At 31.7% G+C, this 21,877-nt stretch overlaps 1 protein-coding gene across 1 annotated transcript; it reads right to left on the bottom strand.

Moving 5' to 3' along the window:
* Positions 1 to 4,051: 4,051 nt before the first annotated feature.
* Positions 4,052 to 13,129, bottom strand: LOC134276146 (UDP-xylose and UDP-N-acetylglucosamine transporter-like). The gene is made up of 10 exons (XM_062758417.1): positions 12,996 to 13,129; positions 11,042 to 11,155; positions 10,543 to 10,645; positions 10,108 to 10,157; positions 9,865 to 9,970; positions 9,226 to 9,292; positions 6,952 to 7,061; positions 5,867 to 5,942; positions 5,296 to 5,368; positions 4,052 to 4,832 (listed from the first exon to the last, which is right to left on the bottom strand). The coding sequence occupies exons 1-10, from the start codon at positions 13,070 to 13,072 to the stop codon at positions 4,601 to 4,603; spliced, it is 1,008 nt and encodes a 335-aa protein (XP_062614401.1). The 5' UTR covers positions 13,073 to 13,129; the 3' UTR covers positions 4,052 to 4,600.
* Between the last annotated feature and the right edge of the window lie 8,748 nt (positions 13,130 to 21,877).

Below are 21,877 nucleotides of genomic sequence, written 5' to 3'. Positions count from 1 at the left end.
TTGAACAGAAGCGTCGTCTAATGAAGATGACGTCAGCAGGCCACTGTAGAATTTTTCTTGAATATGCAAGTTACCAAGCCTGTTGAAGAACTAAGAAACCTATATTGATGGCAAGCTCTTTTGCTATTTATTCAGAAATAAAATTTATTCTAAAATTACAGCGATATCTTTCGTTTTAGAGAGACATCTCTTAAAGAGTAAAGATATCTTCCGACTTAAAGATATCTCTCATTTTAAAGAGATATCTCTTTTCGAAAAAAATATCTCTCAAACTGAGGGAAATATCTCTTACTTAGCGAAATATGTATTTTTTCTAAGAGATATCACTTCCACTTCAACAGATGTCTTTTTCTCCTTCAGAGATATCTCTTTCGTGAAAAGAGATATCTCTGGACATTAAAAGATATAGTTCTTTCACCCAGAAAGATGTCTCTTTTACTTTGGGAGATATAATTCCATTTTAAAGAGATATCTCTATTGGATATCTTAAGAATGATCTCTTATAGTGAAAGAGATATCTTTCAAAAGTGTCAAAAAGAGATATCTCTCAAGCTAAAAGAGATATATCTTTATAAGGGATGTCAAAATTGTCAGAAATTGATATTTGAATATTCGATAGAAGTATTCGAATACAGCGAAACTCGGTTATAACGAAGTCGCTGGGACCTTTGAAATTACTTCGCTATATCTGTAGTTCGTTATATCCATATAAGAAATTTATTAAATTTATAAAGCTGGGGAAACAAAATGACTTCGCTATATCCGTGAATTCGCAATAGCCGTGTTCGTACTAAACAAGTTTTACTGTATATTCGAATATTCGATACAATATATACATCTTGCGTTATAAAATATACATGTATATCTTTACTCTCCTGTCAAGCAGTATAGGTTTTATGCCATTATTTTAAAATAAGAACCCATATACAGCTTGATAAATGCACCTCAATTATTTTTTTTCTAATTATCAAATATATGAAGAGTATAAATCCAAAATGAAAGTTTTTCTTTTGAAAATATAAAAGTTTCTTTAGTATGTTTCAGATTAATTGATCGTCTCACTGAAGTATACACTGATAACTCCTTCAAATATACCAAGCAGAGCAATTATTTAAGAGAGAAATATTAAAAAAAACAATTAATATTGGCCAATTAATTTCATGATAATGATATTTAATGATATTTATATAAACAACAATACAAGCTGATTGTAAGTACTTGACACCTTTATACCACTAATTAAGTGAAAAAATGAATAAATTACTCTAATAGATACACTCTTCACACCTTTAAGATAATCCAAGAGGTCAGTGTCTTTTTATTTTATACAAACTTGATTCAATTTCTAATTGAATTTGCCAGGTTTTTCTATCTTTTTAATGCTTTTACACTTTAAAACAAATATTCGAATCATAAATCTATATTCGAATATCAACTCATCGAATGAATATTCGAATATTCGTTGACATCCCTAATCTTTATAGTAGAGAGATATCTCTCTTCAATATTTCATAAATGAATTTAATTCTCTACAATAAAGATATATCTCTTTTAGCTTGAGAGATATCTCTTTAAGCACCTTCTGTGGGTGATAAGGATATATTGGTACGTGAGTATTAATTAAAATTTTTACATTGAAGATATATAAAATTAATCGAAGTCATCACTTTTATCCCAATGTTTTGTTGTTAAGGTACCATTAGTTTTTTTTAAGTGAAATATCCAATGATGTTTGAAAGCCTGTAATTTTATTCATGGGGTATGAATCACGGATACAGCGAAATTATTTCATTGGTCCCAATGACTTCGTTATAACCAAACTTTACTGTACTGTGAAATCACTAATATTTCGAGGTTTCCGTGGCATGAAGGGAATCAGGAAATTATGTACATCATGAAGTGTAATTTTTCACAGATATTATTTGTCCCACAAAAACATTGTCTTTTCTCAAATCAAAAAAAATTGGCCCCCATGAAAATATGTGATTTTACAATGACTCGCGTCAAATGTTGTCTTTCAGTAACAAGTCAATTGTGTCAGTGTCTTGAAGCTTGTATAAAAAAATAATAAATATTGAAACTTTGAAAATTTTGTAAACCATGTTATCAAATAGTTTTAAGCAACGAATTCAGTGTCGAACCTTCAGAATGGAAAAATATATATCAATGTAAATTATATGACATACCCGATAAACAACTTACAGAATTCAACTATAAACTTTTAAACAATATTCTTTGTAATATTTTCTATCTCAGTAAATGGAAAAAAGAAACGAGTAGTTATTGCAAATTATGCCACTTGAACGAAACTTCAAAACATCTCATTTTTGAATGTAAAAATGTAAAAATGTTGGTGAAATATGGAATAGATTAAGTTTGTACCTGAAGATAGATATCAAATGGAAACATGTAATAATTGGATTTAGCTCTGAGCGCAATAGAAAAATTGTATCACTCAACACACTCATCTCATATGTTGCCTGTAGGATTTACAAATATAAGATGTACTGTCGAATACATTCCTTAGATGAAACTAGTTATAACATCTTTAATCACGTTAAATCTTCAATTTTTTTCTATGCTTCCATTCTAAAAGATTTGAAATCACTTGACTACAAACTTTTTAAAAATTTTGCATAAAATTGTCTGAAGGTAATATTGTCATATTGTTTGTAATGTAATTTGTCTGTTATATATATATTTCACTGTTTGTTTATATGAAGAATTGAAAATAAATAAATAAAATACAAAAAAAAAAAAAAAAAAATATTGAAACTTATGTATACGTATTATAAAAGACTTTTATTATGTTTTCAATTTGAACATATTCAAAATATAAATAATTCAAAGTACGTACTATTTAGTTTATTGGGGGTATATGGTGAATGTAAGATTACAAGAAAAAACACGTACAAGAAAAGGAAATTCTTGTTTAAACACCCATTTGTCATTCATATGAGTTTTCATGTGTTTTAATCAACCCATAGATTTCTCCAAACAAAACAATGGGACTATGATAAAAATAATTGTATGTTACATCCTTTATAAAAAGACAAAGAAAACATTTTAAAATTTTTGTGTCATTTTTTTTTCTTCAAAAAATTCATTAAGGGGTTTTAGATAGAGACTTGTAGAAAAGGATACACAAGACTAGAAGAAAATAATACACAAAACATACATAGATCTGTTAATATAGTCCAACCTTGACATCTGGAACCCAATGGATAGAATGAAAAGTTTGAGATACAGTAGACTTGAGATATTGAGATTAAAATATATATCTGCATGTAAATGAGAAATCAGGACTTTCAACTCACTTTGCCTTATCATGGTATTCCAGATATCCAAGATTAGCGATAACAAAGTTCAATTGTCTCCTTACTTTAATCAAGGTTTTTTTCTTACAATTTATTTTTTAAAGATGAAAAGTTCTACGATATTATGCCAGTAAACACACTAAGCTTTGAAAAAAAGTGCAATTTCTTGTCATTAAATTATTTACTGAGTGAATTGTGAATGACTTATCAATACCCTGAAAAAAACATGCTAACATATAGTGGGGCCAAAAGGGACTCCAGAATATAAAGTTATAATATTGCATGAGTAATCAATAAAAATGAAAAATTAATTTTAAAAACACTGACCCTGAATCAAAATCTATGATAAAAAAAGATTTAACCTCCTTTTCTAAAAATGTTTTTTCGTTAAAAATTGATATAAATGATTGTCAGACAAAAGCCCGCAACACGTGCTTGATGCTCTTGAACACTTAATAATTACCCCATTTTATGTAAACATTTGCTGCTCTACATTCTTGTAGAAGTCCATGAATCTGGACAGTATTTAAGCCTATAATTGATTAAACTAGATTTAAGCCTTAATTTTAAATATTTTACCCCTAATAAAATATGCCAACTCTTACCTAACCCAAATTCCCAGGGTGGTGTGAGACTAACCCTAATCAGTCAAGTAGTGTATGAGGATATTCTAATCTCATATAATATTGATGCAAAACTACTTCTAGTCAGTTTAACAAAAACAAAAGCTTATCTGATCTCTTAGGTTGGCTCAAGAAATTTACAATGTAATTCTTATCAGTGTAGTGCAAGACTGACCAATAATACTGGATTTATGTAAATTTTACGTCATAGTGCAATTAACTTTTTAAAGGAGCCTCAGGAATTACTTGTGATAAAGCAAACTGTAAATAATACCCACATATAGATCTAGGCTAGCTATAAAAATTATTAAAATTGGACAAATCATATAAGCTTTACCTCTCTAAACACATGTACATTAATTCATGTATACCTAATGCTACACAAGGTGAAAAGAAATTAAAACAAAGGGACAAAATCATTAAAGCTTTCCATTTCTATGTACATTCATTTTTGTATAATGTATTGTACTTCAGTTGAAATAAATAATAAAAAAAAAAATTTGACAAGCTTTTGAATTCCTAATACATTCATTAATACAAACCCATAAATCATACCCAAGTGAAATAAATCTAATTCAAAACAACTAGATAGAATAAACCAATTTTTCCACTCATAAATACATTCAATGACACATTAATTTTAAATACCAATACTAATACTTATTCGGTCTTCTTCTTTGGCATTAGCCCCGGTATATGGACAATTTCCGTAAATAACATGACCCCAATAAAAGTTAAAATGGTTCCAATCCAGTGAAGGGAAGTAAAAGGATTGTTGAAGTAAAATATGGAGAGAATCAAACTGACAAACTTCCTTAAAGTGACGATTAAGGTGACTGTTAAGGCCGTACACTCCGTCGTCAAGATAAACACACTCCGTATACAGATGTATCTGATTGGTCGTCAAGGAATTCATAAACAAGACTCACTTGAATCTGACAGTAACATACATTTTGTGACTTTTTTTAAAATAACTACCAGTTCCAATTATTGAGTACCCCTGGTATGACACTGGTTGCACATGTATTTTTCATATCAATATGACAAAAGAAAAAAGGTACTCTAACTTAATCTCCAAAAAAGAATGAGTTGCTTTTTTTTTTCCAAGGTAATTTGCAGATTCATTTGCAAAAGCACAATTGTATGAGTACACACACAGTTCCTAAATTTATATTTTATTAACACTTGCCTGATAATAAAGACTAAAGCTTCTACATTTTGCTCTGGTTCAATATGAACATAAATTTTATCTGTACTATCAATGATGTCTTTCAAATCAAGCATTTCTTATTCTGCTATTAACTGGATTTTTTTTCAAAGTGCAGTTTATTTTGATGAAAATTTTCAAAGGATACTGGGTAAGTATATTGCCTGCAAGAAAGAGCCACATCTGAGGGAGAGAAAATCCCAGGCCTAAACTGACTGGGGCTGAAAAAAGAATCAGAAATATTTAAAATATTAGTCAATACAATGAATACACTTTAAATTATTTCATGACAGAATTCGTTTTAATATGAACTTTCTATAACTGATTCTTTAGCCAAAAGCAAAGGGGAGTAATTTATGTCAGTCAGATGGATCTGAATGCCTGTTGTCAAAAAATAAAGTCGGAAGAGCACCTGACAAGGGGTGTTTCAGGGGGCCCAGGTTTAAATCCTGGTCTGGTCCATCAGACCTTTCCCTCACTGATTACAGATTAATAGACACAGTAGCCTATTTTTCTTCCACTTATATATTTGATAAATAAAGGTTATTCAAATATCTTCATTTACATGTACATAGAATGAAACAAATTAAAAGAGCCTTTTTTTATTATGTGTTGTTGGGTAAAATTTTAGGATTTCTCTCTGTTATACTGCATTCATTGAATAGAGTATCACAGAGAAAACACACAAGAGTTTGGATGATGAACCATTCTTGACTTACTTGTTTGATTAAAAAGTGACACATGATGACAAATATCAGAAGCTAGAAAGACAAATCCTGGTAGAGGAAGAAAGTGCTGAAAAAAAAAAAATATTTCCTGTTTAAAATCAACAGAGCAGAGGGAGGCAACTGGTTTAGTTTAAACATTAACAGAAATTATTAAGGAATGAGTTTAATAGCTACCCATTTTATACGGTATAAACTGGGTTGGGGCAGTTTACTCTTTATAAACCGCGAAGCGGTTTATAAAAAAGCGTAAACTGTTCCAACCCAGTTTTTACCATATAAGATGGGTAGCTATTAAATTCATTGCTTATAATTTAATTTTCATTCATTTGATGTAAGAGAAAAAGAAGATTGTTCTAACAAAATGACTTCAATTTGTACAAAATTTGAATGTAACGTCGGGCGAATTGATACGTTTTTGACGCAAGTCATTGTGACGTAGGCAACCCATTTTATACCATATAAAGTAAATTTTTTATCCAATCAAATACAGCGTTACAACCAGAATTAAATTATTTTCATACAAATGAATAGTGGCAAATCTAATGTCGATAGTACATCCTCAACAGATAAGTACAATGCACATTAATTTTACTCTAAATTCCCATCTACAGCTTTCAGGATATTAAAAATTATTTTACACTGATTTCTGTAAAATTTAGCCCAAATATTTATTAGTGAGTCCAGCTCTCTTTCTATTGACAATTCACATTTTATAAAAATTTATAAAATATTTATATACATTAAAAGAAATCATGGGTTATAATTTTCAAAAATTAACTAGTACAGTGCATGAAGACAGAGAAATAATAAACTGTTTAAATATTTGCAGTTCTTTGCAGGACCTATAATGCTATTGATTCAAAACATTTTTCTGAAAACTTGTTCATCTTGTGAGTTAGGTTAGAAGTTTTTTTTCAACAATATCCACTTTCAATTTCAATAACTTTGTTGATAGTCTTTTAGAACTTTTAAAGTTGACCCCAAAGAATGAATAAGGATTAAAGGTTCTAAATTATTCAGGAGGTTTCTACTTATATTATAGAAGAGAGATTCCTTGGGGTGTTTTCTGTACTTACATTATAGAAGAGAGATTCTTTGGGGTGTTTTCCGTACTGGCCATAAATCTTCTCCTGAAGGATCCCCATTCCTGCCGTCAGGAACAAGGCCACAGTCAACATCACCAGACCTGTCAACACAAGAGATGTTTGTAAAACACTTATCCTCCCCCCCTTGGAATTTTTCAAAGTCCAAAAGGGCATAACTCTGTCAAAAATGGCACGATCGTACCCAAAACAGAACTTCACCTAGATATTCATCTGATAAATCTGTATACTAAATTTCATATCAGTATGTGCAACATAAAAAATGAACGGAAACTGCAAATAATTGGAATTTTTCGAAGTCCAAGGGGCATAACTCTGTCAAAAGTGGTGCGACTGTACCCAAATCAAAACTTGACCTAGATATTCATCTGATATACGTGTATCTGTATACCAAATTTCATTTCAGTATGTGCAACCTCTGCAAAGAAAATGAACGGAAACTGCAAATAATAGGAGGAGTAGCATTTTGAAAATTGTTTACAGACGGACAGACAGACAGACGGACGGACGACGGACACATTACTATCGCATAAACTCTTCTGGTCTCTGACCAGTAGAGCTAAAAAGCACATATCAGATCAGAACTGAAAGTTTACTGAGGTGGGGAGGGGGAGGGGGCTTGAATTTTAACCCCCCAGGGGATCATGATTTGAACGAACTTGAATCTACACTACCTGAGGATGATTCCATATAAATATTACTAATCATGGCTTTGAAGTACTTGAAAAGAAGATTTTAAAAGGTTTCCCTATATATTCCAATGCAAAATTTTGGTCGGCCATTTTGGCCCCATCCTAGCCCCGGGGGTCATGATTTGAACAAACTTGAATCTACACTACCTGAGGATAATTTCACATGAGTTTCATCTTTCCTGTCTCAATGGTTCTTCAGAAGAAGATTTTTAAAGATTTTTCATTTATATTCCTATGTAAAACTTTCATCTGCCATATTGGCCCAACCCTACCCCTGGTGGTCATGATTTGAACAAATTTGAATCTACACTACCTGAGGAAGATTCCACATGAGTTTCATCTTTCCTGGCCCAGTGGTTCTTGAGAAGAAGATTTTTAAAGATTTTTCCTATATATTCCTAATAGATGGAAAACTTTGATCGACCATTTTGGCCCCACCCTACCCCCGGGGGTCATGATTTGAACAAAATTGAATCTACACTACCTGAGGATGATTCCACACGAGTTTCATATTTCCTGGCCCAGTGGTTCTTGAGAAGATTTTGAAACTTTGAAACTTTTTATTTCACTAAAGCCCCCACATGGGGTATGTTAGTACAACAAGAATTTAACAAATGAACAAGTAAACATGTGAGCAGTTAACACTATGAACGAGAAAAATATATCTTTGATATGGACAGTACTGATGGATGTACCAAAAAAAATAAAGTTTACATTGTAGGAAGTTCAGGCACTAAATGTTTTAAGAACAGTTTTACAAAACTTAGCTAAACCTATTAGTTCATATACATCAGAAGTATTAATCAAATCAGAAAAAGATAATGTGTTTGGGTTCATGTAAATATTTTTAGGTATAAATTTCTGTCTTTCATTCTTAAAAAAAGGACACTTGAATATATAATGAAACTCATCACCAAGTTCATTGTTATTGCAGAGGTTACAATGTCTCTCAGATCTATTTTTTTAAAATGCCTTTAATTTTTCTCTATTTCATAATTATCTCCCCTTGGAAAAGGATGTGGCCCTTCATTAGAACAAACTTGAATCCCCTTTACCTAAGGATACTTTGTAGCAAGTTTGGTTGAAATTGGCCCAGTGGTTCTTGAGAAGAAGATGAAAATGTGAAAAGTTTACAACAACGACGATGACAGACAACGGACAAATTTTGATCAGAAAAGCTCACTTGAGCCTTTGGCTCAGGTGAGCTAAAAACAAAGGCATTAACAACAAGACCTGTTCAACAATGAATCAACAGGGCCACTGTCTACAACACAAGACAACAGTTCACAATACTAAATCCTTATCTAGAGTCCACAACACCAGATACTTGCCTAGACTCCACATGATCTTAACATCAAATTCTTACCTAAAGTCCACAAAATCAAATTCTTACCTAAAGTCCACAAAATCAAACTCTTACCTAAAGTCCACAAAATCACATTCTTACCTAAAGTCCACAAAATCACATTCTTACCTAAGGTCTACAAAATCAAATTCTTACCTAAAGTCCACAAAATCACATTCTTACCTAAAGTCCACAAAATCACATTCTTACCTAAAGTCCACAACACCAGATCCTTGAATACATTTTCAGCCTCTGTCTCGGGGTCTTTAGATAACTCCTACAATATAAGTCTCCAATGAATTTGACCTTTTTGAACAGTATTGAAACAAAAATATCCCAGATAGTGTACAATTGCTCATTTTTGTACTGTCAAATTTTAGTGGTTTGAGGGTACAGTATTCATTTGTGGGGATCTAATTTGGTGGTCAGAAAGTTCTATATGAAATAATTTTTCTGCCTTTAAACAGCTGGCAAAGTAAAATATAAATACAAGACCTTCTTACGTTGTCTGAATTATTGACATGTAAATCACGCAGACCTGAATGCAGGCATATTTTTCATGAAGTGTGTGTTATAAACAGTATTATATACATAATTTATATTATTATAAATGACTGTGTGGCATTGTTAAAAAAAATATTAAATTTGTTTATTAACTTAATTGGAATTACTATTTTGCAAAGCTAAGTAAATTTAAGGCTAGTCTTTGTGGATTCTTTCAATTCTTTCAAAAGATCATACATTAGGTGAGTGATTTCAACATCTGTAATCCACAGTGACATTGTTTCTAACAATTGGCAGCACACTATTTTACTTCTGGAATATACACTGGTTCTATTAATAGCTTACCTTATCTTCGTGTACATATTTGACCTCTTGTTGAGCTGAGGTTATTGTACAAATGGCAATACCTGCTGTAACCAAGGCAACAGACAAATATTTTGCTTTTGAATACCTATGAAAAAATATCAATTGAATAGATCAAAAACACTTCCATTATGTAAATAATATATCTTTTTCAATAATTTTATAAATGATAGCTTTTTATTCTTACTTCCTTCTTTATACCTATCTCTAAACTAATTTACATACTTTCTTTTCAGGATGAGTACACCTAGCATCAAACTGGGGATCATGGAACCCTGGAAAACATGTCAACTTGTTCAATTAAGTCAGTGAAAAATATGCTTATCTTTAATACTTGACAATTTCCCACAAAATTTACTTTTTCCTCATTATTACAAAACATGGTATAATTCACCATATTCATTCATCCAATACATTATAGAATTTATACCCAAGATGCATGTAACCAGTTTAATACATAATGTCTTAATTATGCTCTGAATTAGATTTTTATAGGTATAATATATAGACACACAAAACATGTGGAATACATAACATTTTAAACTTTTTCCATAAAAACTTATTTCCATTAATTTCTGTAAAACGAAGTTAAAAAATCTCACTAATCCAGATCTTAGGCTTCAGATGCAACTGATTATTTTGATAAATATAATAACTTACTGCTCTGAATATCATTTGTAGAGGTATAGAAACACGGAACATATAGGCTGCATTGTTTGCCACTTGGACTAGGAAAAAGTACACCACCATGCCAAAATACTGCCTGTATAATATAATACAATAATATAATGAAAACTGTACAGTCTGTTACTCAGTACACAGTAAAATATTCCAGAAGGCTATTGAATTCAAATTCAACATTTCGTAATCAGTTCCTGACCAGTCTCTTTTTCTTTTTCAAAATCATTTTAAAGTTCCACATATTCCTTTCACACAGCGCATTTATAAACATTTAGTGATTTACATACATATATATCATCATCAGTTACTATATTATTTTAGCTGAACACAACTTCTCAACAATCACAATTACCTTATAAAGTAAAAGAGTATCATGGCTGTCTTTTTTTTTCATTTAAGTAAATATCATAATTTTCTCATTCGCGGTATCATCTAAACCACCTGGTCTTTGATGATTGGAAAGAACAGGGCCACTAACCTGAGAGGTATCTTGGGGGTAACTGTGAAAAACTTGGAAGTAGTGATGAGGCCCTCACAGGAAATGAATAAGAACTGTGAGAATGTTATCAGATTCCCAGAAGTTGGAAAAGCACTGAAAAAACATAAAGTTCTGCAACTCAAAAGCACTCAAAACAAAATCTTCACTGGATTTTACAACAGATTCCCTTTGATAATTATTATTGATAAAATTACTTTGAAACTAAACAATTCATTTTGAAAAGGATTTCAGATATACAGTTGCACAATTTGATATATTCATTTATTAGTTAACAGCTCTGGCACAATGTCTTGATTAAGTTCTAAAATTTTGGGGCTATTAATGAGTGCTTCTTGAATGAAATTATAAAGGTCAGTTTTGGTCAACAGGATAATTGATTGGTAATAGTTCCACACGTTGTGACTCTTTGTTTATTTTTACAAGAATGTTTTTGTAAAAAGACTGTATTTAAAAAGCACTTTTTATCAAGCTATTTTGAATACCTTAATAAAGTATAGCTATTTCAATCTATATAGCTTAATCAAGAGATTGTGCTTGACCTGGTTTTTCAGGGTAATGAAAATTATTTTTGATGCACTGTATTAAATAGATGTTTTCTTTCAATTCACATTATTTTCCTCACACCTTTATACAACAGTACGATACATCAGAAAACCTGATCTGTTCTTTTTGAACAGGTTGGGACCAATCGCCCAAATGGGATATAATAGTCTGTTTGGGACATAATATCCCAAATGGGCTATAAATACGCATCAGTACACTTAAAAAGGAATAACATTTGGTTGACAAGTTTTCTTGTATGCCTGTCACAGCCTAGTCTAGGTATTATAGTTGTAGTAATAACACAAATACAGCTGCTGGGTTCGATACTATTTAATATATTATACGTAATCAGAAAAAGGGTGATCTGCAATATAATAAAACATGTATTTAATATTCCACACCTCACTCACACTTTTACGCGGATAATTTAAACTTATGAATTTAGATAATTTAGAAATCACTTCAGTTAAATAAAATGATGAAATAGATACTGAATAATAACTGAATACTAAGAAATAATTTAACAATTATTTCTTACCGTAATCCTAGACTTATTGCCACAATATCGTAAGATATAAAGTTGTGTTGGGGAGAGAGAACGTCTTCCCTCCCCAAAGTCTAAGGTTGGAGTGCTCGAGGAGTTAGTATTGGCGCGAATGCGCAGTGGACATAGAAAAACCTGTTTAACCACTCACACACCCGAATACTCTCACTGACCACTCACCCGTATAAATGAATGAATGAATGAATGAATAAGACAGTGAATGAACGTAGTAAATTCCGTAGTGACGACGGAATTTACTAGTTACTATAAAATAATGATGCCTCATAATAAGATATGAAAATGATATGAATGATAATTAGTAATATTAATTAATTAATTATAATTCACCCTGTGACATGCCCATTGTTAAGGAGATTGATCCCTCAGAAGTTCAACTTCTTGGGGATCAATCTTAAAATCAGTAGGGTTGCAGAAAAACTTGCTTTCCAAAATTTATTCCTTCTTAAGTGTTGTAATGCGGAATTATGATATATATTGCCAAAATAAAAAATTTCAATTTTTGCACTGTAAATTTATGGCCCATTTGGGATATTATATCCCAAACGGGCTATTATATCCTATTTGGGCGATTGGTCACAACCTGTTGAAAGAAGTTCATCAGGTCCCGCACAATCTCTTGATTAAGCTATATAGTTTGATTTAGCTATATATAGCTTCATTTTAAAAGCTCTTCGAAATAGCTTGATTAAGCTATTTTATCAGACTTTTTTCTCAAATGTGTTATTTTTTAAGCATGTGCTTAATCAAGAGATTGTGCTGGACCAGTTCATTGGACAAAACAAAATGGCTCAGAGCCACCAGTGGCTGTAATTTGCTTATCATTACCTAATTAAATACTCAAGGAATATCATGTTACTACAGCATCCTATGAAGACGAACGCTATAGCTATTGCTGGATTCATTTTTACCAGTTTAAAGCAATCCACTGGTGTTTTTTTGAATCGTCAGCTTAAAAATGTTCTACTTCCGGTGTGTAATTTCGGTTAACTCGAACATCAACCAATTCGTACTTTAGATGGATAATGAACTTTTAAAGAAGATTGGCAAGGAAGTTAAGCGGAATGCTTATAGGCCTACAATAAAGGTGAAAAATTAATTCTCAAATCTTTTATATTTCATCAATCGATACCTCAAAAGGGGGGATCCAACTTCTTCCAGTCCCATTTTTCATTAATATTTTCAGAACATTTTCTATATAGGCCTAATAAAATCTTTAAAGAAGTTGGGGTATTCCACCCACCCAACCGACCGTGAACCCCCCCCCCCCCCCCACACACTCTCTCTCTCTCTCTCTAAAATAACACAGCAGTGTATTTGTGGAATTTCAATTTAATTTTCTTTTGTACTAGATCTATTATTCATTAATTAAAGGATATCTAAAAATCTGATATTTTTCAAAGTGAATTTGTATATCATAAAAATGATTTTGAGAACAATATTAGACCTATTAAAAATCCATAATTTTCAATAATGATAAAATTTTGAACTGGGAAACGAAAATGGACTAATTAAGTGAATATATATTCATTAATAATATGTAATTTAATTAAATAAATCCTCATTTTAATTAAAAATATAAGTTAATTAACTTACTAATTTAATAAGATTTTAGTGTGTTTATAATCATCTTAAATAGCGAGCGTCAAGTGTCTAAGCAACTTATAGAACACGAGTTAGTCCATGTACAAATTAGCTCGATTCTCTAACCCCTTATATCACCAAGAAAATAAAATACTTGATTATTGTTTTCAATAACATCTTAAATGATTGCATGAAATTAAACTTGAATTATTTAATCAATAGGGATTTTTGTGATAAAACCAAAAAATAATTGAGTGAAAAAGTATTCTTAATGTTTGATGTGTTGAGGTAAGCGGCCAACTTTAGAACACAATGGAAGATGGAAGATGACCGAAATTGTCTAAGCCTTTGGTAAGGAATTATTTGATACTAAACCAGTTAATTGTTTTGTGGGAAATAAGCAGCAATTTGATTGTGTATCTGTGTTTATTTTATGCACATTGTGTGAAAACAAAGAGCCTGATTTTTTTAAGTACTCTCAGAAGATCTGCAAAGTTGCCAAGGTCTGTGCTAGAAACTTAGTAAATATTTACTTTTTGGATTCTTTAAACAGACAATTTTACTGATTTAATTTTTAATCAACTTATGTCCTATGTTATTCTTATTGTTCAAATTTGCAGTATGAATGATTAGCTAGGTGGTCTGAAAAAAATCAGGAATGGTCATGACAAGAGCTTTAGTGCTGTCCACAAAAAATATTAAAGCTATATATGGCGTATCTGAGGTAAAAAATAAAAATACGAGATTAAGCGGAGATTTACGCGATATTTGTTATTTACATTCAAATTAAAATTTTCACCTATCTTGAACATAAATATCCCCTCGTTTCTATTACTTAAATTGACTTAAAAATAAGTCTGTTATTTATTTCCGAGTCGGAAATAATTCTATTATTGTTTTAAATTCTGTGATAACTTTGAAACGCAATTGATTTAAATTGTGTAATTTACAGGAAAGTCTTCTCTTTATATAAAGTAACAAAACAAAATTTTTAATAGAAAGATCTTTTTAATTTAAGATAGTCAGAACTTATCAAAAATACGCCATATATCACTTTAAGTTTGGTAAATGAACATAGACATTCTTAGACAACCAAATTTCCAAAATATTGGTTGTTAACAAAGTTGTGAACTTGCTCTGAATCGGACTCTGAGACAGAGGATATTTATGATGTCACAGCCTTCCCCAAATTTTCTAAAATCCCATGATGACAGCATTGTATCAAAATAGTACATCAGATCAGTGTAATAAAGTCTTCGTCGAATCTTTTTTTCAGCACATGCCCTTCGGGCAGGTGTAACCACCAATTATGCTTGTCCAAACAAATATTTACATGCCCAGAACTTGATCAAATTATTTTACTCTTTCTTGCCTTTGCATGCCAAGGAAATTATCCAAAATCCATTCTATCGATCTATTGTCCATTAATATCGTTTTCAACCTGTATACTTTTTTCATCTCCTTTGCATTAGAGTTCCTTGGCAGAAATCTTTTTTTCACTGTCAGTCATTTGGAATGACTGCCATGCGAGGTTTGTCAGTCCAGACAGATTTCTATCAGTCCAAAAAAAATTCAATAAAAAGATGAAAACTGTATTTGAATTTTAATATCAAGACATTGTGCACCAAGCGTCAATAAACAATGCACACTTCATGCAGATTTCGATTGTCACATAACAACTTTCTTTTAATTCTAGTGGGGGTCCATTTTCCTCACAAGTTTTTATTAATCTACTTTTCATGTAGTTTGATTTTCTCACCTGGCTTACCTTAGCACCGTCAACAAACTAGTTTACCAATGATAGTTTGGTACTTGCGTTCATCGAAAAAGCCATTACAAGATACAGAAAAGCGTTTGAAAGATTACGATTGGTCGGTTATAGGGAATTTGTACGAAATTTGATTGGATTGTCGAAGTTCCTCTGTCAACACTTACTTGTCATGATTGTTTTTATCGGTTTTGCGGACAGGACCGAAAGATTTCAAGAACTCTGCCTTGGAAATCACAGCAGAATAATCTGTCCTTAAAATTTTGTGCTTCTTTTTAGATCTATAGATGGAAAATCAAACACTTTTAAGTACATTTAATGTTATAGGTCTTATTTAATGTGATTATACAGTCGAGGTTAATATGGCTCAGAATTTACATGCCCTTCAGGCTTGTTAGTGTACAGTTTCCACATGCCTGCTTCCAATTTTACCAGGTCACGGGCTTTGGACTCCCGGGATTTTTCGAAGACTAGTAATATAAAAATTTATATTATAATTAATATTAATGATATGATTTTTTATTAGCACATATTTGTCTTCTAGAATTTGTTTGAAAGTATGTAAATTTAGAGAAGAAATTTCTCAGACCTTTATAATGGACGGTCAACTATTAAAATTTTGAAAGTCTTACTGTCTAGAGATAAAAAAAGATTGTGCATTAATTCTTCTGACAGAACATGAATTTTCAACATTGTACTCTAGCTGTGTGCTGGGGTTGGTTGATAAAAGTTAGTGTTGAAAGAGCCAAGACAAAAAAAATCTTTTTATACTTAGAAAATGGTTATGTTTCTTCTTTATAATTTACCTGTTTTCAGTTGTTTATTGTAGATTTATTTTATTTTTCAATTATGCTCAATTATTATTGTGTTAATAATCAATCATTGATTATAAAATATTGATTCCCATCTCTACAGTTTAGTGATATGTCAAGAACTGAATCAATTTAAGCTGTGTACACATTTACACCGCATTCAATGCTTGTGTAGTATGTGTTATGCAGTGCCTGTTATGTGGAAATGTATAATGGATGTGACATGTCTTTTATAAACAGAAAACTGCATATAAAGTTTTTAAAAAGCACCATTACAAAAAACACTTTTTTACTTCATTTGTAAATATTGTTTCTATGAAGTATTTTTATGACAGATATAGGAGATATATATATATATGTATTCTATGTTGTTTGTTTGGTGTGATTTCTAATGTCTAAATCCAGCATCAGAATTTGAGGATCAGTGGGATTTTGCATATATCACCTTACTGTCCAATCCCCCTCCTACTGCAGGAGAATGGAGGATGGGCTTAATCAGACTTTTTCCTAAGTCTATCTCTCCCAGTTGCTAGACTCTCCATATTCCTTAATGACAGGCTCAGCAACATCCACCACCACCCCTCCCCCTAGCAAATATAAAATATTTGACCCTGCATTCTACTACTGAATTCCCAGTTAAGAAAGTCACCAATGTTCACAATTTTGTGATAGATATTCCTATTTGACAGAGTTTATTTACTAGGACTAACAAGCAACTCGATCTGTACAATTTCTTTTTAAAGAATGAGGGGAAAATATGAAACAATCCATCCATTAACCAAAATCTGTTGTTAAGGACAGATGATACAAACAAATTTTTTCTTTGAAAAAGATTAAATATCATGTCACAAGTTTAAAAATATAAAAAGAAAAATATACCAAGCCAGGTGAATTTTAAGAGGAATATCAAAATGACAAAAATATTGCAATATCAAATAGGCTGATTTTTACCATTTAGCTTTTCCTAATAAAATTCACCTGGCTTGGTATATTTTTCTTAAGTTTATATTATACTTTTAGCACCATGGTAACATATTCTGAAATTTATTTTCACGTGTAAACCTTTACTGAATGTGATTTGTCTATATTTGTATTTTCATTGAAATATTAGTAATATTTTCCAAGTCTTTTTCATATTCCAGTTCTTAGGAGAAAAAATTCTAAGAACCATCCACTTTTCTAAACTTGTGACATGATATTTAATCTTTTTCAAAGAAAAAAATTGTTTGTATCATCTGTCCTTAAGAAATGTCCTTTTAACATTATTTCTGAAAGCAGTAAACTTTTTTTTGTACTTAAAAAAGATATAAATTATAATCAATAATGTATTTTAACTTTTTCATCTCTTGTCTTTAGTGGTTCTGAATGAAATTGTTTTAAATGCAACCTTGTTATTTGAACTCCTACTATTCCAATTTATTTGAAAAATGTTGCATTTATACTTAGCTATTGCACAATTATAGTTTGGATGCTGCAGGCATGTTTTCTAGTTCAGTTATCAGATTGAATATTGGGGACACGCCTTGCTTCCAAATGATTATATTTATCAAAGTAATTACTTGCATTGATGCAAAATTCAGTCAAGTGTGAAAGCTTCCATTGTAAGCTTTTTTAACTGCTTGTGATCAAGAAATTCATATAAGTGAGGATTATTGAATAAAACAAAAATAGGGGAAATCTTACATAAATGAAAAGGATATAGACCTTTTATAGCTTTATTTAATGAGAAGACAATCTCTCTCTAGTTGTTGAATGCATATTTGATACAGATTACAGTGAAATTGATGTGACTTCCAGTGTTAGTATTATGAAGATAATGAACAATTTCAGAAGTCTACTGAAACTTTATATATATTGTAAGCAGAGCAAAGGCAGACCTCCAAAAAACATCAGAGGTGGGATCAGGTGCCATGGAGGAGTAAGCATCCATTGACATCAACTGTGTGTATCTTGTCATGATCAGGAAATCGGAAAAATCTTTGGACAATACATGTGATTCTAAAGAAATTTACATTATTGATTTACTTATAGTAGAAAGAGGGTATAATTTGATATCCATTTGTTTTATCTGGGAAGTAAAGGCTTTTTTATAGACTTGTTTGATTCCTGTGTTAGTGATAAAAGAGAGCATGCATCCGTAATTAAAAGTGATCTATAATTAACATACAGAAATAGATCAGGGATTAAGACTAAAGTATTGCCCTGCATGGCAGCACCAATGTAAGCTATTATCTGTACAAACTGTACATGACTATAATTACTTGTATACCACTGCCTAATGAAGATCCGTCATCAGCCGACACTGCTCTAGAGAAGTGAAAAGTGCAAGGTCAAAAAATCTCCTAGCTTCAGTAAACAGTTAGGAAGTGCCAGCTTACCAGGTCTGATATTGTATGGATTATTTTGGGTCATTCAAAACCAGAAATGCAAATTGATATCGCACATCTCTAGAATATAAATTCTGTGTTGCATAAAATGTTTTTGTTCCTCTTCAAAAGAGAGAGAGAGAGAGCTTGTTTTGACGTTTCAAGGTGTCAGTGCATGACTTTTTAATGGGACGAGGTGACAATTAACTTTGATGGGAAATGATCCGCATGTTTGATTAGCAGACAAATTAGAAGACGATGGAGGTCTTCACGAGAATTGATCGGCGGGCACACGTGACCTATTTTCAGTTTTTTTTATCCGTCAGACAATACACAGTCTGAAGATAGACGAAGAATGCAGTGTGCATATTTAAGTTGGTTGAGGGATTTGAAATCAATATTACTCAAGCATCTTTGACAGTGCAGTTTGGAAAGAAATGGTGTCCTATTTTTTGAAGGGTATACCATGACTTGGAGACAATTTGTGATGATATGAGCTTGAAATAAGATATTTTTAAATCAACATCATTATTATCATAAAGAAACTTCCCAATTCCTAATTTTTTTTTCTTGGATTACAAGTTTCAAATTGAGTAGGATTTAAAATGACATTCCTTGCAGAATAGATTTTTTTTAATGCACTTTAAAATAAACTTAGAAAAGTATTGGTTGAAGAAAGGTGTCATACATATATAAAACAGGAAGGTGCATTACATGGTCGTACTTTTGCGTAACATGAGTTACATGACATTTTCTATCTGTTCTCTGTCCCACAAACTTGGATAGTTCATTGACAAGCACTGAACATTGATTTGAATGCAGAGGATTTGTCTTTCTGATATGATATACTGGTGGGTGATATATTCCACATTAATCAAGGCTATATAAATTTTTATATTCAAGGTCAGATTAGCCAAGATGGTTTGAGGGACGAATGATTTTAAGTAGAGAATTAACCTTAAAAAATGTAATCTACATATTATTGTTTACAGTAACACTGAACATATAGAAATCTGGAAAGGGGGTCCGAGAATAATTGATACTAAAAAGGAATTTTATTCACAGTTTGAAATATTCAAATACCGCATTTATGTACATCCTCATTACCAAAAACCTTTTTCATAGCTTTCAATAATTTTGAAATGAAGAGGTCTATTTATTTATTATTTGGAGAGGTTGTTTTTTTAGAAATTATTGCTCACAGTACCCGGGAGAGGTTGTTTTTTTTTGAGGTACATGCTGCTGATGCAAATCCAATAATTTATTTTTCTTAAATGATAAAATTTGAAGCAGGAAATTCCAATCATTTAAAATGGTTAAAATTGCAGCTTTCTACCTCCATTAACTGAAAAACCTGCTTCAAGATAAACACAGGAAATACTTTTATCATTTTCTTGTATATATATGTTTGTTGATTTAATTAGCACAATAATTAATAACCCTGACCTTGGAACCCCTTTAAATGAGCTCCCTCTATTAATCTGTTCCCCCGCAGTCACTAAACGTTCAGCCTTTTCATAGAGTCTTGTGTCAAAGAGACCTTTAATTCCGGCACATGTTGTAACCTATCAAGAAAAAAGATGAAATCAATTACCAACAAGATCAGTCAGCTGATATGTGCGGAGTGGAAGTAATGCTGGGCAAATCCAGGAACAGGAAACGGACGGGTATATTGTAATTTGTCCAAATGTGGAAGTGATTGATGTGATTCGGTTTTCTCTTTTTAAATCAGGGGATTCTTTTATTACAGTGTTGTTAAATTGTGAGCTGATCTATTTTTGAGGATTTACTTTTTGCTGTTGCTGCACACTGTTGTGTTCTTTGCAGTAAGTTTAAAAATCTTCACTTATGTAATTTTTACCTGCACTGAAAAATTCTTGCTCATCTTTTCCTTTGGATAGGTTCAGTGATTACAATGTTAATCCTATATATGCCCCAAAATACACACTAATGCCCATGTTTGTTAGCAAATTATAGTTTAATACTTTGATGCTTTTCTTTACAAACCACCCCTGCCAAAAAGGGGCTTTGTCCTCCCTGATCCTTGACCATTGCCTGCTGAGTCATTCTGACCACTAATTTACTCTCTCCTCAAGGTCACAGTGCTTTCTCTCAGTGGGGCTTGTGGTCAAGGAAATAAAATTGCACATGATATATTCAGTAACATGGAAGTGGTACCTGGTCTGTATAGGTCAGTGAAGCAAATAGGCATCAGGGGTCGTATTAGTGTGTGTACATGCTTTTAATGAGTTGTGCATGCTGAATATAATTATGATTTACTGCATGTGTGGTCTTAAGCTCATTGTACAGTGCACCACTCTCAGCTGGGCCCAGGTGCAGTTTGTTTTCTGTGTTGGTCAGTGTGGTTTCAGGGGTAGGGTTCAGAAACTAGGACACAGGGATTTGATGGCTGGTTTTGTGGACATCAATCCTAACTTAATATCATCACATGTGTCCCTGAAGAGCTGGACAAATAGATTATGTGGACAAATGAATAAACATTTCTATTTCCAGAGTCCTCTAGGGTGTTTGAAAGTGAAATGAATTTTATAAGTGAAAATGGATTTGTTGAATGGAAATCAATTTTTATCCTGTCTGAATCCTTTTGATTCAATCCTTCTGGAGACAAGGTATGAAAAATTGTATTAATCATGAGATGGGTCTCTGAGGAATTTAATGTCATGCTGAAAAAACTTTTTTTTTACTTTAAATTCATTTGATACAGCAGAAATCCTTATAAGGATTTTCTTTCCTTCAAGTATTTTTCTTTAAATGCTGAATCTGTGTATCAGTTGTGTTACATGATTTATATCCTTATGTTTTTAAACTTAATTTAAATAGTGCATGGGTCAAGAAGATTGAGGGGATAAAGCTAAAAATATGTTTAATTTGCAACATTTTCTGGAATTACTTTTAATGATATATTTTGTGTAGGAGGATAAATCTAGCAGCAATTCAAAGAAGTATATCACACACACATGACAAGATGATTACTGTAAACTGAAATCTCGGAGTTCTATCTGATTATGGTACATCTGATATCAGAGGGGGTCAGGAACAAAGCAGATGGGGGCATTCCTTGATCTTTGTTGTTATACTGAATCAGAAGGCTGCTTTATCTGGGTATTACACAATGCTGGGGTTAAATATATCATGTATATACTCTGTTGTAGTGGCTAG

This window comes from Saccostrea cucullata, unplaced genomic scaffold, assembly GCF_032062105.1.
Source record: "Saccostrea cucullata isolate Sc308-1 unplaced genomic scaffold, CSIRO_AGI_Scuc_v1 ctg5261, whole genome shotgun sequence".
NCBI lineage: Eukaryota > Metazoa > Mollusca > Bivalvia > Ostreida > Ostreidae > Saccostrea > Saccostrea cuccullata.
The sequence above is the reverse complement of the archived record's forward strand: the minus strand, read 5'-3'. Positions and strand labels throughout refer to the sequence as shown.